Here is a 17,861-nt window from a genome sequence, read left to right as displayed (position 1 = left end):
ATGCTTTCTCCTCTCCTGCAGTAAGCATCTCCTGAATGCCTTTCCATCCAGTCCGCCAATCACCAGAGTTGTCAGGAAAATCCAGACAGGTGGAGTACAAATTATCCTTATTGCTCTGGCGTGGCCCAGACAGGTCTGGTTTCCTTTACTCTCACCTATCTCTTCATACTTCTTACCTCTTCCCAGCCATCCAAGCCTATCCTTTCAGAGCAGGGGTGCTGTGCTTCACTCCAGACCTCATATCCTACATCTGATGGCCTGGTATCGCTGTATCTTACAGGGTATCTTACAGAACTTATGTTGTGTAACTATGTTGTCTTTTACCCTTAGTTGCTTCCCAGCCGTCCAGACCTACTCTTTCATAGTGGGGTGCCATGTTTCACCCCAGATCACATACCCTACATCTGATACCCTGTAAGATACAGGTTTACTAGGCTATCTTACAGAACATATGTTGTGCAGCTATGTGGTCTTCTAACCATACACTTATGGCACACTATGCATTTCACAGCCCCATACGGACAAAGAGATGGCAGTAGCTAAGGCAGTACTGTCCACACTAGAGGCACTGAATCAAAACCCACCATATAGCTAGGTGGAGTACTTCTGTACAGTCACCTACTGTGGAGCACCCACAGGGCCAGCCCTCAAAGAAGAAAAAGAAGTTACTCACTTAGTGCAGTAACAATGGTTCTTTGAGGTGTGTTTCCCGCCCCCCCGCCCCCATGGTTACTCCATGTCCTGCCCACCTCCCCTCTAGTTGGTATAATATACATAGTTCGGGCATCAATGAAGAAACTGAGGAGAGAGTGGGGCTTTGTGCACCATCCCTAGTGGAACAAATGGCATGTGCTGTGTTAGTGCATGCACAGCCCTACTTGGTGCTCCTTGGAAAAGTCTCCATACCGCGGTGCTAGGTGAGGCCAATACCTACTGTGGATCACTCATGGGGGGGACACATCTCAACGAACCATCGTTACTGCATGAATTGAGTAACTTATCTTTTTTACAACATTCTTAAAACCATAAAACATTGCAGAAATATAAAATATTGTGCTGCTATTTTGTCACTGTTCTGGAGCCCTGTATATCTTATAATGGAATGTGGAGTCTGTCACCTCTGTCTCCAGTTTCACTGCTAACCAAGTTTAGATTTACAGTTATTCTTGTCAGCCCGTGATTAGACCAGTATATGAAATGTCTTGGTAAGCTTTGTAGAAGACAGATTTCCAAACCACTTACTCTTCAGAGAAAGTAAATAGGGGAGTGCTATTTTATTCTTCTTATATATCTTCCCACAACTCTCAGCCAACCTGTAGAACACATTGTCAGAGACTGTTGGGAAGGACAAGACTATAATAGAGTTAACAGAAGAACCAGACAAATCCCATGGAGGATGGGTACAACATCCCTGGCTATTAGCCAGGAGGGGCAGGGATGTTTTGTCTACCCTCTGTTTGCCAGAGACTGGGAATGAGCAATGGGGAATGGATCACTTGATTATCCCGGGCTGGCAAGATACATGTTGTGCTCTGCTCCAGACCCAGGGGAAATTAGAAGGGATGCATCATGTTTTGCCTCTGCCTCCCAGCAAAAACCTCTAAACTCCCATTGGCTGATTTCCAGCCAACAAGAGCTCAGAGATTTTATTTGGGGGAGGGGAACAGTAGCAGTGCACAAAGCCTCTCCTTTCTGTTGGCATCTGGAGTAGAGAGTCACATGGAACAGCAGGCTTCACCCATCTGGCGCTGCAGCAGGCTGGGAGTCTGCCTCAGAGGCCTGCTGGCTGGGAGCTGCGTAGGTAAGCAACTCCTGACCAGAGCCTACCTTTGGCACCCCAGCCATTTCCTGCTCCCCAACTCTTGCCCATGGACACCATCCCAACTGTCTGCTCCCACTCTGTTGCATGTCACTACTCCCTACAGCACGCATACTCTCTCCCAGGCTCTGCCTCCTAAGACCCTGCCCCAGATCACAACCCCCTCCTTCACCCAGTGACCCTCTCTGAACCCCCCCCTACTCTCTCCTGCATCCTAGGCCCTATCCCAAGTTCCTTTCTTCACCCAACCTTCATCTGAGATGCTGCACCTTCTCTAGAAAATTGCAGCCCCCCAACCACCTACAAAATTTTGGAGTGGACCCCACCATCAAAATTATTGCCTACACTGATCTGTTCTGTTAATTCTTTCTGGGGCACCTGGTATTGGCCACTCTTGGAAAACAGGATGCTGGGCTAGATGAGCTCTGCCATGAAGCCTCTAGGGGTTCTGTGCAAGTCCCAAGCCTAGGTAAGGGAAGAGGGTTGGTCAGATGAGTGGCAATGCGCTGACCTTGAAACAACAGTATGAATGAGATTTGATGCCAGTACAACTAAATGATGAAAGATGCCAGCTCGGACGTCACCCAGATAAACAAGGTCCATGACACCAATCGAGTGATCAGGGTTGGGTTGATAAGTTGGCTACCAAAAGAAAATTACAGCTAACACACAGAGTCTCAATTGAAACATGGGACTTGTGAACACTGTGTGCGACGGAAAATTAGAGCTGCTTTAGCAGGAGACAAAGAGATACCAATGTGATATACTTGGACTGGTGGAGATGCATTGGACGGCATCAGAAGAGATGTTTGGTTGCGAAGTTGTTTGGTCGGGGAATGAAACGAAGTGTGAGGCAGGAGTCGGAGTCCCTCTTAGGCAAAGAGCTAGAGGAGCATTATTAGAATACAAACCGGTGAGTGCAAGAATGATGGTAGCAAGATTCAAAGCAAAACCTTTCAACATCTCAGTCAATCAGGTGTATGCACCTATGTCAAACAGTATGAAGGAGGAGACTGAACTATTCTGTAAAGACTTGACAAAGACCCTAGAGAATAACTGAAGAGAGATTGGAATGCGAAGGTCTGAAAAGATAATGAAGGTTGGGAGAGATTCATGGGAAGGATTAGATACAGAGAAAGAAATGAATGAGGTGAGAAATTACTAGAGTTTGCTACAGTGCATGAGATGGTGGTCTGCAACATGAGATTCCAACTAAAGGACTGCAGGAAGGTGATCAAATGATGGGAAGTCCAAGAACATGATAGATACGATTTTGTTAAGAAGAAGATGGGTAACCTCAGTACAGCAGTGCCAAACTTTCCAAGGAGCAAATATAGACTCGACCCTCAGTGTAGTGATCGCAAACATCAAGATAAAACTTGAGAGAGAATAAGACACAATTTAAGAAGAGAAGAGAGGTGGCAAGGCTAGGCGAGGAAGAAATAGGGAATGTGTACAGAGCAGTGCTCAAAGAGAAGATTAGGAATGCGGCTACAGAGAGAGACCTAGATAAGAGTCAAAGGGATAGCCATGGCAATGGAAGAGGCATTTGAGCAGACTGTTCTGAAAGAAGAGAAGATCAGTAAGAAGTGGATTACACAGGAGACACTGAAGTTGGTTCAAGACAAGAAAGCGTTGTGGATCAGAAAGGATGCTTCTGAGAAGGTGGAACATCAATATAGTGTGAAATGCAATGAGGTGAGGAAAGCGACTTGAATGGCTAAGGTGAAATGGTTAGAGGAGCAGTGTGAATATTTAGAGAGGTATTATGGTGAACGTAAGACCAGAGAGTTGTATAAAATGGTTAGGAATACTAATAGGAAGTGGCAGCTGAAGCAGATGGCAATCAAAGATAAGAACGAAGAGTTGCTTGTGAACAAGGAGAAGATTGTGCAGCGATGGACGAGATATTGCACTGATCTGTACAAAGCACAGTTGGACCCGAGTGTCTCAGAGAGACTGAATGAAGAACTGAAAGAGATATCTCCACTGAGCATTGAGAGCGAGACTGATATTTTGAAGGAGGAAGTGGAAAGCACATTGAAACGCCTAAAGAACAGCTAGAGCTCTGGAAACAAGATCACGGGAGAGATGATCAAATATTGTGGAGAAAGTATGATTCAGGAAATACATTGACTGTGTAATATAGCGTGGAAAGAAGGGAAGGAACCTAAGGAATGGACAAGATCCATGCTGCTGACAATACCCAAAAAGGGAAGTACATTGGCGTGCAAGAGCTACAGAACGATTGCCGTAATGAATCATCTAGGCAAGGTGCTGATTGTGATACTGATGGAGAGACTAAGATCACAGATAGAAGAACATCTAGTGGAGGAGCAAGCGGGGTTCAGGAAAAAGTACCATCCAGCAGATATTGGCACTAAAATTGATAGTGGAGAAAGTTCCACAAAAGAACAAGAACATCTACATTTGCTTTGTTGGTTTCTTTTTTTCCCCTCTCCTCCCAAAAAGCATTTGACAGTATAGATCAGGAGACTTAGGCAGTGTTGGAGTCGTACCGAGTGGATAACAGACTGATATGGTTGTTGAAGGATATAAAAAACAATGAGGAGGAAGCGGTGAGAATGTGCGGGGAGTTGGGAATTTGGTTTAGAAAGAGTAGAGGTATGAGACAAGGAGATCCAATATCTCCGAGTATCTTCATCACACATCTAGAGAGACAGATGGACAAGATCAAGGAAGAGGTAGAAGGGATATCAGTGCAAGGGAAAAGAATTAACAACTTGAGGTTTGAGGATAATATCGTTATTATTGAGGAAGATGAGGAGAAGCTAGTGAAAACGGTGCAAGTGCTAAACGAGGAGGGGAAGCAGTGTGGACTGATTATGAATATCGATTTAAAAACAATGGTATTTGGAGATAGGAAGATCAGTGTAGATGGGGTTGAATTAGAGAAATTAGAGAAGTTCATGTATCTGGGAAGCAACATAGCTTGTGATCTAAGAAGGAAATAGCAACTAGAATAACAGGCAAGAGCCAGTTTGAAGGTGATTGAATAAGTTCTGGAAAAGCAAAGCAATTAGCTTAGGAATGAAGTTGAGCAACTTGAAAACATGTATTCAGCAGCATGGTGTACAGTTGCGAGACATGGGTGGTAACAGAAGAATGGAAGAGAAGAATAGTGGCGTTCAAGAGGAGTTGTTATAGAAATATCCCGAGAATGGGATGGATGCAGAAGGTCGCCAATGAGGAAATTATATAGGAAGATACAGCCAAAAGACAACCTACTGCAGAAGGTTATACAATGGAAGTTACAGGTATTTGGGCAGAATGAATGATGAACGAAAAATCAAGACCCTGGTATTTGTCATAAAAGGCGGTTTGAATAGGAGAGGCAGACCCCACAGAGAATGGGTAGATGATAATGGTATATTGGTGTGAAGCTCGTCCACAGAAACTAAGCCACTCTGCAATGGGCAGGGAAAGATGGAAGGAAATAGTGAGAGAGCCATCAGATACCACCAGGTGCAGAGCCCATGGTTGTTGATGGTGACAAGGAGGGGCTAGATGGGCTTTTGGCCAACCCTGTATGCACATTTTTATGTTTTATGATCCCTAGCTCTGGTATTAATTATTCCCATACCTGGCAATTGTGGCAGAGGCACCAGGGTTGAACGAGTCATGGAAACAGAACTGCCTTTTTACCAGTTGGAGATTTGTGCAGATTAGTAGTGAGGCATATTACTGGGAGTGGAGTGTGGTAGGGGTTGCAGTGTGGTGGCTTGTACTCCGTGGATTTTGATGTATTGAGGAATTAAAAGCACTGACAGTTTTGTATCTTTCACAAGTACTAAGTTTACAGTAAAGATGAACTTTTGGTCACCAGTGCGATTTCTAACCATCTTTATCGTTATCTGTCTCCCTCATTCTTGTTACCAGATAAAATAACTGTTTATTTCAATATCTGAAATTAGTTTGCAAACATGTTCTTATCCTACCCTAGCACTGAATTTACAAAATAACACTTGATTCTTGAAATGGAATTCTGTCTTTTGCTCAGAAGGTTAACCTAGATGTTAGGTTGAGTGAGTTCTTCAGTGGTAATGTGGGTTTCCAATGTATAAATTCGTACACTGTACCCTAGTCTGTTTTTATTGTTAACTTGACACATACCAAGACTTTGGGTTTCTTTTTCTTTCATTTTATTTATTTGTCTATAGTATGAATGAAATCATCATTGACTCCATGGAAAACTTCTCCGATTTTACAAAAAGGACAGACACAAGTAAGAAGGGTAAGTAGTTGTCCTACAACTAGGAGAGGACAGGATTTTAGCTGGGTGGAGAGAGAATGTTTATTATTCAGAAGTTTTCGGGAAAAGCCCAGAAATAACTTTGGAAAAGTTTGGTCCCCTTTTAGGGTAAGATAACAGGATGGGTTCAGTTCTGTTTGTTTTTTGCTGGATTAATTCTCTCCTTCCTCAATTTCCCATTCCTCCATATGATCCTTCCCTTTCTCCTCTTCTTGTTACACTTGTTTTAACACTGGGATATCAATATCTCCAGTTGTGGCAGTCTTTCAAGTTCTTTTCCTATTTTTAATTTCTTTCTTAAAAGAAAATCCAGATCCCAAATGCAAGTCTTCTTCCAGTTCCCTGGAGTGCCCTTTCACATGCTGCGTATAGTTAAAGAATAACAATGACCATATAGTCACCTAAAAATAAGCAGTGTGTGTGCACGCCTGTAAAAGCTTTCAGAAGGAAGAGTGGCTGTAATTGTTTTCTGCTATTCTCATCATGTATCTGACTGGCTAAATCCCTTTTTCTTGCACAACTTAGACCCCACATACGTACCTTTTTGATTGTTCATCATCTGCAGAGCATTTGGAAAGTAGAGTAATGGGGTGGGGGAATGAGCATAGGTTGGAGGAAGTTGCTAAGATAGCTTTGTCTGCCTGGAGTTTTCATTTATTTCAAAAGATATGATAAACTTGCATTAAAACATAAATACTGAGATGTTTTGAATTTCTCGTTTGAATTGTAGCAGTGAAGAATGTTCAGATCCGGAAGACACCAGTGACATCTGGAAAGGAAAACATTTACTCTCAGGAATGGGGGTATCCAGAGATTTTAAGTGACAGTAAAGATGATGATTCTGTTTTTGTAAAAACTACATGGTCTGAACATTGCCAAGAAAGGGAAGCAAAGGGCTTGAGGAACAACTTCTGTGACATACAGCAAGCTCCTTCCCCAAAACAGAAAGAGTTTAATTTTTCCAAATTCAGTCCAGTTTCATCTCTTGAAGGGGAAGAGAGACATTGGGAAGAGAGTGCAGCAAATAACACACAGATGTTGTCAGTACAACGTACTGCAGCATTAGGACCAGACAGCTCAGAAGATGAATTTGAATCGTTAATAGAACGGATAAAGAAGAGACATATGCCACTGACTCCAGGTTTAACTTCAAACCAAACAACGTTATTCCAATCAGCTGCCACAGGTAGGAGAAGCCATTCTTTATTTCTGTAATTCTTAATCATGTTCATTCATGAAGTATTTTGTTCAAATGACTGGCAGGCTGAAGTACATAAATTTGAAAGGTGTGCCCCCTGCAAAAGCAGGACTTATAACTCCTTTTGGCAGAATATTCGGGCGTATCAATTAAATGAGCACTCTGAGAACTATAGTTCCCCTGAATTTAAATTATCAGGGAATTACAACTCTTTATTTTTGTCCAATATTTTAATAGTTATAATGAATTTAAGCTTCAGTAATAGATTTTTAGTTTGATGAAATTTCATTTTAAACTTTCAACACAGTCAAAGCTAACTAAAAAAAGAAAATTATTGTCTTACAGGAATTGACATACAAAATTAATTTAAACGACAAATCTCTTTAAATTAGACCAGTCGAATGTTAATGATCAGTTGCTTGGAGTTATAATGTGTAACATCTATTCTGTGTTCTGAGGTGCTTTTATTAGAAAAAATATTTTGTCAAGAGTTCTTAAATCAGCAGTCTCATGTTACCCACTTGTTATCCGGTTGCAACTTAAGCAAATCTATACCCTCTCCTCTTTAAAAGACCTTAAAATAGATGTTTGTAGTTAGCAGATAAAGCTAATAGGAAGTAAGATCAGCCTATCTGACCCATGGACTATTATGGGGAATTCCCTAGAGCAGGGGTTGGCAACTCCTGGCATGCATGCCAAGAAACAGCACATGAGCCATTTTCATTGGCACCTGAGGGAGCTCCAGCCCCATGTAGCTGGGAGCTTGCTCAAAGCATCTGCCATATTTCCTCCAGCCCTTTGCTGAAAAAGCCCCAACTTGTGCAGGAAAATACAAGGGAATGTGTACAAAGTGCATAGCTAGGTTTGAAGACAAGGTTTAATTGCCTTCCAAATTGAGTAAGCACTTTGTGTGTGCTCCCTTGTCTTTTCAAGCACAGAGCTGGGGCTTTTGCAGCACAGTTACAGCTGACTTCACATTGACTCCTGCTCCAGCAGCTGGAAATGTGAGGAGTCTTTTCTGCTGTGTAAAGAGCAGTCTGATGAATGCAGTTCCCTGATGTGCTTTCACAGGGTAGCAGAGGCTGTTATTATTCAGATACAGGAATTTCCTCTGCTGCCTCCTCCCGCCTTCAGGCAAAAGTGTTCTGAAGGGAGCAAAATAACTCAGCTGCAAGGAAAGTCCCCCTTCAAAAGTAATAGCTGCCCTTGGAAGACGGGGTTTCTGGTATATTTATGTGATGTAACATTTATAAGGTTGATCAAACAAGGGGTGGGAGAGGGCAAAAGTGACCTAGGAGAGGATTTCATTCTCTCTTAAACCTTGGAGTTGCTTAGGATTAAGACACCATTGCTCCTCTGAGTGATGCTGTGTAAGGTGAACATTTCTGTTTATTTTAATGGAACTCATCTTGTGTGTTAGGACTGTGGTTGTGCAAGGCAGGATCAGGCTTAGAGCTTGTAATAACTTTTTGCTGTCATTTTCAGAATGCAGGATTTTGTTGGCAATCTAAGACGTTTTCTCTCTTGATCTTTACTCAGTATCTAAATTTCACAGCCAACTTGCCAAATAGGGGATGCTCAAAACGCCAGGCCAGTCTGGATCCAGAGCATGTGTGACGTTGAGTGCAGAATGATGTTATTAGACATCACACTTCAAAATAGCAGAGAAAAGGCTTAAATTATTTTTGCTTGTGGTTCTAATAGCATAACCCAACAAACACAACTGAGTAGTGACCATGACAATGGCCTATCATTTATTCTGCAGCACACAGGGTTTTTTACTTTTTTAGTTTGTGTTATTTACAAAGCACAACCCTGAACAATCCACTGAAGAGTTCAGTGGTACTGATATAATCAAGTAATTTCTGTAAAACAGCAGTTAAATGAGGCACATACACACTTACAGTAAACCCTCAGTTTGACTAATGGCGGAGAGGGGTGTCTTAAAACCAAAAGTCTGTTAAATCCTCCCCTCCCCCCTCAAAGAGGCCAGCCACTCACCTCTGCTGCTGGAGGAGCCACGGGAGTCTGCCACTGCAGCTGGAGCTTCTACCATGGCTAGGGCTGCTGGACCTGTGGCTGGGGCCCTGCTGTGACAGATGACTCTGGCATGGCCACGAGAGCTGCAGTTGGACCCGCCACGGCCCCTGGAGCCCTGCCATGGCTGAAGACTCCGGCTCAGCCACCGGAGCCAGCCGAAGACTTTGGCTTGGCTACCGAAGCTGGCTGGAGCACAGCTGTGGTTAGAGCCACCAGACGCTCTCCAGCTGGAGCTCTGTCATGGCGGGAGACTCCAGCTTGGCCACCAGAACTGGCTGCAGATTCCAGCTTGGTCCCTGGAGCTGGCTGAAGATTCTGGCTTGGCATCTGGAGACTCTTGTGCTGCCACTGGTGCCGGCTGGAACCCTTCCTGGGCTGAGACACAGGTGCCAGCCACCACAGCTCCTCCAGCTGCTGTGGCTGGAAGCAACAGCCATTTCAGCCATGGCAGCAGCGGCTCTGGCTCTGGGTAAGTTGCCTATCATGCTTTTTGGGTGGAGTGGAGGGGATTTAAGATTTTACAGGCCCTGATTAAGCATACTTCGGGAACAATGGGAGGAGGTGCTGAAGTCTGCTAAATCGGGGTCTGTAAAAATTGAGTGTTTACTGAATTTTCTTAAACATGCCAAAACCCTTCTTTTTTATGAACATAACTGAAATTTTCATAGGTTTGGATTAAATTAGACTGGTTGGAAGGGAGGAAGCTGCTGATTGCAGGGACAAAAAGTGGAACCCAATGTAAAAAGTTTGCTTACCCCTGCCATAGACACTGGAACTAGGGATGCCAGAGGTGTGGGGGCCTGCAGCATTGTATGCAGAGTTATGGTTTGGTTCAAGGGCTGTCAGCCCTCCCACTATAAATTGTTCCAGTGCCTCTGCAAGGCTCAGCTCCTCTCCCCTTTTAGCATCAACCAGGAGGTGCCCCCCCATTCAAGAGTTGGTCCTCTCTTCCCTTTGCTTCCCAAACTTCAGCTGCTCCTGTCCACAGGTAGGCCCCAGGCTTCTGCCATGTGCCCAATGCAGAATCTTCCTTCCAGTGTCATTGTCCCTCGGGAGGGCAAGACTGGCCAGCAAGCTGACTTTGCAGATATGTGGGCATCCAGTGTGTTCCTGGCCGTGCCTGGGAACAGGGGCTGTGGGTATGAGGTCCCACAGTGATGACGTTTTCGTAAACCCCTGGGACATACAGGAAGGATGGTATCCCTTGGGTTCAAAGACAAATCTTACTTTGTAAGAAATGAATGACTCAGATCTCCTTCTCAGCCATAGTTTGATCCTGTTAACTGTTCTGTTCTGCCTTCTAAGTTATAATGAAGTATTTTCATAGTTTAGCCTTTAATGGTAAGGCTCTGCATCTTAGTTTAATTATTATTGAAGCAGTTATGTGTAGCACTGTTAGTAGACACCAAGAGGGCCCCCAAAGACCACAAACCAGATGAGGATTGAAGGTGCCCAAACAGGTTTATTGTTAAGCAAAGTAGAGTAACAGTTGCCAGTAGACTCTACTGAACCACTACACATATTAACTTGCTACAGTGGAATGACTCAGTCAGCTGGAAATTTCCGCTGCCCACTAGGTCATACAAAGACTGTCCCTCCAAGACACCACTTTATATACAGGTAGAAACAAATCACACCTCACTATTAACATATTAGTTTGACACTCTAGGGTGTTATTAGATAACTAAGTGCTCTCTAGCAGTTGTGTATATAGTTCTTATCTCAGTTATTTGGTAGTTACTGTTAAGTAATAGTTTAGATAAGGACCTTGTGCAGAACTGGCAGTAGGGCATGCCTGGTCCCCAAAACTTCAAACCCTGCAGGAGATGCCAGAGGCTGATGCCCTGTAGTGATCCTCACATGGCTTGTCTTAAGTCCCTGGGTGAGGCTCATTTATTGGAGGCTTTCAAGATCTGCAACTCCTTCAAGCTGCAATCAAGCGCAAGTGGGTGTTGTGCCTTAAGATTCTCCTTATAGAGTTTGTCCTGCATCCAGCACCAGAGTCAGATCTGGCACCATTGATGCAGGAGGCATCAGGTCTTCCCCATGCGTCCCCAGCATTGTGCAGGCTCTGGCACTGCTCTCAATCCCCAGTGCCGCAGAAGAGGAGGCACTGAGCCTGAACCTAGTCAGCCAGGAAAAAGTCAAAGTCCATGTGGGGTGTCCAGCCCAGCTGGGAGTCTCCTGGAGCAGTCTACTCCCATGGCCTTTCAGGAGGCCAGGGACCTTATTGTTCTGTCACCGTCTTCCCCTCCGGGAAGGGGGAAGACGGGAACGACCATAGCTAAAGGCAACACTGGTTGAGTAGTAGGATGGTGCTTGCCTCTGCGCCGGTTCTGTGGAAGCGCTGTGTTGTCAGTCGGAGTACGGCAGCAGTGGCACCTGTGACTTTGGCGGCACTGACAACACCCATGATTTTGTCAGTGGGCTCTACCCTGCTCTGTGCACCCATACCTGTCCTGGACTCAACTCTCAGGGGACTTGCCCAGCACCAATAGCAGACTTAGCCTACCCGAGCCCAGTTTAGTTAATGCCTTCTCCGGCTCTGCGCCGTCACCACTGGCTGCAGCACAGTTGGCCCCCACCTCTGCTCTGCCATAGTCAGCGTCGGACTCTGAGGTAGAGTCTACCTGATCCTGTTGTCCAAAGTCAGGACTTCAGCATTGCTCCCAGCAATGCAGCCCTTCAGCAGGTCATCATTGGTAGTCTCAGCCCTACCCCTTAACGGGGCTACAGCAGTCTTGGCCACCACAGGCACAAGGCCCTTCCAAGTGGCCCTTCTGGACCCCCTGGGCCTACCACCAGAGCCTGGGCATGGGACCTTCTAGATCAGGCTCTGTCTTGGGGTCCAGGCCACCACTGTCGGTGACTCACTTGACATGTTCATCTACATTGGGCCACTCACTTCCCTTTGGCCAGCTTTCTCCTCACCATGCCCCCACTCCTTGCCCCAAGCTTTCTCCTCACCCTTCGAATGCTGAGGGCCAGGTGGCCCAGACTCAAGTGGGCCCTTCACCATTGGCCTCTCGAGCCCTGTTATAGGCTGAGGCCCTGGGGGCCCTGAGTCAGAAAAGGTCTTCAATGCCCTTGATGGACAGGGTACACAGAGCCTGGGCATACAAGGTGAGAGGTTGTCAGAGGGTTCCAACCCAACAATGGACGTCCTGCAACCAGACAACCCCTCTAGGGTGGGCCCCCCATATCAATAATACAATTGCCAAGCAGTTGAAAATCCTTTGGCAAACTCTGGCCTCTGTTCATGGGACAGACAAGAGGGTCGAAATCCAGTATTTTGTCTCTCAGGAGGGGAATGAGTACCTCTTCTTCCACCTGCCTCCTGGATCCCTGGTTGTGAAGGGAGTTAATCAGAGGGAGAGGCAGGGGCAACCAGGGGCGACCCCTAAAAATAGGAATGCCAAGAAAATGGACCTGCTGGGCAAGAAGTCCTATGCCTTGGGTGGCCTGCAGTTTCTCATCACTAACCAGCAAGTTCTGCTGTCACGCTATGTGTTTAATACATGGGTTAAGATAGACAAATTCATGGATCAACTCCCCAGGGAGGCAAAGCCTGAGTTCAGGGCTCTGGCAGAGGAGGGTAAGGCCATCTCCAGGGTGGCCCTACAGGCAGCCCTTGACTTGGCTGACGTGGCTGCTAGGACCATGGCCATGGGGCTGTCATGCACTGCAGCTCCTGCCTGCAGGGCTTAAGGGTGCTCCCCACGCTACAAACTATGATCCAGGACCTCCCTTTTGATGGCCCCTCTCTCTTCTCGGAACACCCAGACCAGTGCCTGCACGGGCTCAAGAATACCTGAGCCACCCTGAAGTCTCTGGGTATTCATACCCCTGCCACCAGATGGCGTTCTTTTTCTGGCAGGCATGTCCCCATGTCCTCCCACCAAGGTCTGTGCCCAGTCTTCCGCTGTCATAGCAGAAGTGTCTACCACAGATGTCGCCACTGCTCGTCCCAGGACCAAGGGCAAGGCCCACTGGGCCAATCCTCAGAACTCCACCAGGGGTTTTGAGGGTGTGCTTGATGACTATATCAGCCCTGCCCCTACCTTTTCGGAATTGCTTGCTCCCTTTCCATTGGGAGGCTATTATTCCCCATTTCTCCCCACCCTCCCATCTCTCACCCTGTGCCTCTTCAGGGATCCCTCTCATGAGCACCTCCTACAGGAGGAGGCGAGTCACAAACATGCTATACACACACACACACACTCTTAGTCTCATAAAAATGAATTAATAGTGCTACTCTGTCCAGCCTAAATACTAGCTCTTGCTTCTCAAAAGTTCTGGGCTTTCAATTTCTGTTTGTCAGCAGACTAAAAAGTAACGTGCAAAGAAGGACCTTGCCTGGACTGGATTGTTTTTGTTCGTTATGTGTTGGTGGACCTTTGCCAAGCACAGCCTAGAAGTTATTTCAGACTTTTAACTTGCTCCAGATCACGGAGGGACAGACGAGTTTCTGCCACTGTGGCAGAATTCACTGCAGTGGATATTCTGGATTGCCTGGGTCTTCCATTAGAGCCACAGAAGGGGCCAGGGGCATCACTCCATGACATATTCACTAGCTATGGCCATCTTTATTCTGCTGTCAGCCAAACAACCATTAACAACCTCTTCCAACCTTCTATCCTCAAAACTGCCAAGATGGTTCCTGGATGAGGAACAGCAATGGCAAGAAAAGGTCACATCCATCCTCAGGACTCTGTCCACCTTTTGGCCAAAAACAAGCCTTCTGAGGGTGCAGTATAGGATTGTGTACCAGGATATCAACTGGATCCACCCTGCTTTACTCTTCTCTCCCGACTATCCCCTTTCTATATGAATGATCTCACATCACTTTGGACTGCTGAATGGGCTCCACATAGTAGAGAGGAAATACTCAGACCAGTTCTCTGACCTCCCATCCTTCAGCTCCCTGCCTCCTGATCCCTCTCCGCAGACCTTTCTCATGAGTAACTCATCATACAGAAGGTGCAATTGCCTCTGTCACTAGGTTCAGTAGAAGAGGTTCTAGAGTAGAAGAGGAGTGCTTTTTCCTGGTAAATTATAATGCCAAAGGAGGGCCCAGGGCCATCCTCAACCTGCTAGAACGAGATTGTGATAAAACTCAAATTCTGCTTTGCCTCTTTAGCCTCCATCATTCCTTCACTGGATCTGGGAGAGTGGCATGCCACCATCTACTTGAAGGATACTTACTTCCACCATACAATAATTTCGTCCAATAGGAAATACCTCAGGTATAAGGTGAATGACACTCATTTCCAGTTCACAGTCCTGTTCAGCATAGCAACAGCACCTTGAGTGTTCATCAAATGCTTGACGATCATGGCCACATTCCTATGCAAATGAGAAATGCAAGTGTTCCTGTATCTCAATGAATGGCCGATCCACAGCCATTTCAGGATTCCAGTAACGATGCAAGTCGTCTTCATAAGCGCGTCTTTTGACAAACTGGCTCTGTTCCTGAATGAGGAGAAATCAAAGCTGTACTTAGTTCCAAGTACATTTTGCTGGGGGAATATTGGACTTGAAGCAAGGCAGGGCATTCCTTCCTGAAGAGAGATTTCAATCCATGGGCGACATCATTCAAGGTCTTGGACAGTTCACCACCATCACAGCACAGAACTGTCATAGTCTACTGTGACACATGGCTGCTCGTATCTACATAGTGCAGCATACCAGACTCAGACTTCAACCTCTTCAATCACGACTAGTATCAGTATATTGTCCAGCCCAAGACATTTATGGACTGAATTGTTATTGTACCTTGCTCAGTACTTGATGCCCTCTTGTGGTTTCTTGAACCACTGATACTGTTTGCAGGGGTCCCCTTTAGCAGCTGTCAGCCATGTCTTTTGCTAGTGGCAGGCTTGTCAGATTTCAGCTGGGGGGGACCAAGTAGAAGTGATTTTTGTTTTTTAAAGTCTGGTCAGTGCAAGCTGTCTGTCACTGATTCTTGCTTCTGTTCTACTTTCTACTGATTTGTCTTCTTCATCTCAAGCATCAGGAGCTCTCCATATCATCAGTATGGTTCCACTTGACTGCCATCTTTGACTTCCATCCTGGCACAGAGGGCTGCTCTGTCTTTGCTAACCCAATGGTCAGCTATTTCCTTTAAGGTTTTGACAGGTGATATGTGCAAGTCTTATAACCTGTGCTGGCTTGGGTTCTCAACCTGATCCTGTCCAGAGTTACGGGACTGCCCTTTAAGCCTTTGGCAATGTGTTCTGTGTTCTAGCTTTCATACAGGGTGGCGTTTCTAGTATTGATAACCTCAGCCAGGAGGGTGTCTGAGATCAGGGCCCAAACACTGGTGCCCCCGTATGCTGTGTTCCATAAAGATAAGATTTAGCTCAGCTTCACATAGGTTTTCTTCAGAATGTTGTCTCTGTTTTATGTTAACCAGGAGATCTTCCTCCCAGGGCTTGTCTACACTAGCCCCCTCCTTTGAAGGGGGCATGTAAATGAGACTGAGTGGCGAATAGCAATGAGGTGCTGCACTGCATATGTAGCACCTTATTAGCTAAATTCTCGCCATGGCAACTTCAAAGTACCGGCTATCCATGTACCTGTGAGCACTTCGAAGTACCTGCGCAACTTTGAAGTGCCCTTACTTCAAAGTGCCTGTGGCTGCATGGCTTGCTGGTGCTTCAGATTTTGCTACTTTGAAGTTCCCATGGTGAGAATTAAGCTAATGAGGTTTTGCATGTGCAGCACAGCACCTCATTGCTATTCACTGCTTGGACTCATTTACATGCCACCTTCAAAGGAGAGGGCTAGTGTAGACAAGCCCCCAGTGTTTTCTGAAATTTACCTCAGTTTGGATTACATTAGACAGGTTGGAGGGGCACTGCTAATAGGAGAGAGAAAAAGTGGGTCCTGATTCAAAAAGTGTGCTCACCTCTGTTTTATCGTAGACCATACTTGAGTGGCAGGGAGAAAAAAGGCTTCACTTGTTGAAGGTCTGCAGAGCACTGGCCTTACACATCAAGAGAATGATACCATTCTGAAAGACTGTCCAATTATTTGTAGCAGTGGCAGGACAGAATGAAAGGTTTTTCTGTCTCTTTCCAATGGATTTTGTCAGGGCTCTCATCCTGTATCCATGAGGTCTACAACCTTAAAGGGGGTACCTGCTCCTTCAGTATTTGCACACACCGCCAGGGCTTAGGCCTTTCAGGGGAGTCCCAGAGCACCAGTGTGGTCCTCCATACACATTTTCACCGCATACTATGCCATCACTAGGTCTGTTTCTCAGTGTAACAGTGCTGTGTTGAAATCCTTATTTAAATAGATCTGAGTAACCCACCACTTTTCTATCGGTCACTGCTTGCAAGAATGGAATAAATGTGGACAAGCATGCAGAAGGAAAAATTACTCTCCTTTACAACTATTCTTCAAGATGTTCTCCACATGTATGTCTAAACCTGCCCTTTATCTATGCTTCTGGAGAGTCCTATGCCTTCTAAATCCTGTCGGGTGAAGCAAGTGTCTCCACCCTACCCATTTTGCCTGTGGGTAGAAGAGACATGACTACCAGGCAAAGTACACTTATAATCCTGTCCAGAAAGTTCCAGGCTGGGCAATACACTGACAGCACAGACTCAGTGACTACTGCTGGCCAGAAGCATCTGAAGTCAAGTCCAGTGGGGCATATGTGTACCAAGAGTAGAATACATAGTACCTGTTATAAGGTAAATATTTTTAATCTAATCTGGGACAACAAATCTAAAATGGCATACTTATAATCACTTTATTCCGTGGCTTCTCTAGAGGTCAGAAATCAGATGTTGGAGTGCCTTATCATAGCAGGTTTGGTTTACTGGTGACTTTTTAATCAGAATTTGCTGGGTCTTTAACACTTGGTTTGGAGATAATCAAATCTGTTGTCTGTTATTTTTAAGTTTGGGATGCTACTTTTGCCTTAATTACATGGGTGTGTGTCAGAGAGAGAGCCTTTTGCATCACGTTTAAACAGTGCAGATCAGAGACTTTTTCCAGACTTGAAATAATTTTTCTAAAGAATATAAATATACCAATTAATATTTTTGGTGGTAGTAGAGGGGCTCTAGTTATTGATACAGATGTATTGTGTTTGTCAACCAAGGATATTATGAAAGCAGACTTGTGAATGTATGTGGACACCTCTGACAATGGGCATATTGAGTGAGGATTGCACAGTTTACTATGTAGTGGCTTGTGATCCAGTTTGCAGTGTCTCGTCTGTATTCATTGATGTAACTTCATGGTACTTGGTTACATGGTTGGTTTAATCTTTTGATCTTGTGCTTGCAGAACTGGGAAGGTTCAAGCCTCCCTGTGACAGTGCACAACACTCTGTTAAAGAGAGAATTGTGGCACCAAAGTCAGACTCCTCTTCAGCCAAAGAAACACCGTCTAGTGTAATGCCTTCTCTGGAGGTTCCTACGTCTAAATCCGTCTATTTTGTATGTTCATTTGAGAAGGAGGAAAGGTAGGTCTTTCTCTTCTCTATCTTTTATTGTCTTCTATAAGTGTAAGAA

At 45.3% G+C, this 17,861-nt stretch overlaps 1 protein-coding gene across 3 annotated transcripts in view; it reads left to right on the top strand.

Moving 5' to 3' along the window:
• Positions 1–17,861, top strand: part of GCNA (germ cell nuclear acidic peptidase) — a 97,459-nt gene that overhangs the window by 25,613 nt on the left and 53,985 nt on the right. For all 3 annotated transcript variants that reach the window (XM_075008056.1, XM_075008055.1, XM_075008057.1), the window contains exons 5-7: positions 6,001–6,074; positions 6,823–7,278; positions 17,635–17,812. In XM_075008056.1, coding sequence (XP_074864157.1) covers positions 6,001–6,074; positions 6,823–7,278; positions 17,635–17,812 — 708 coding nt within the window. The remainder of the gene's footprint in view (positions 1–6,000; positions 6,075–6,822; positions 7,279–17,634; positions 17,813–17,861) is intronic.

This window comes from Carettochelys insculpta, chromosome 13 (assembly GCF_033958435.1).
Source record: "Carettochelys insculpta isolate YL-2023 chromosome 13, ASM3395843v1, whole genome shotgun sequence".
In the NCBI taxonomy this organism is placed as follows: domain Eukaryota; kingdom Metazoa; phylum Chordata; order Testudines; family Carettochelyidae; genus Carettochelys; species Carettochelys insculpta.
Note: the sequence above shows the minus strand (reverse complement) of the source record. Positions and strands in the feature narration are given on the sequence as shown.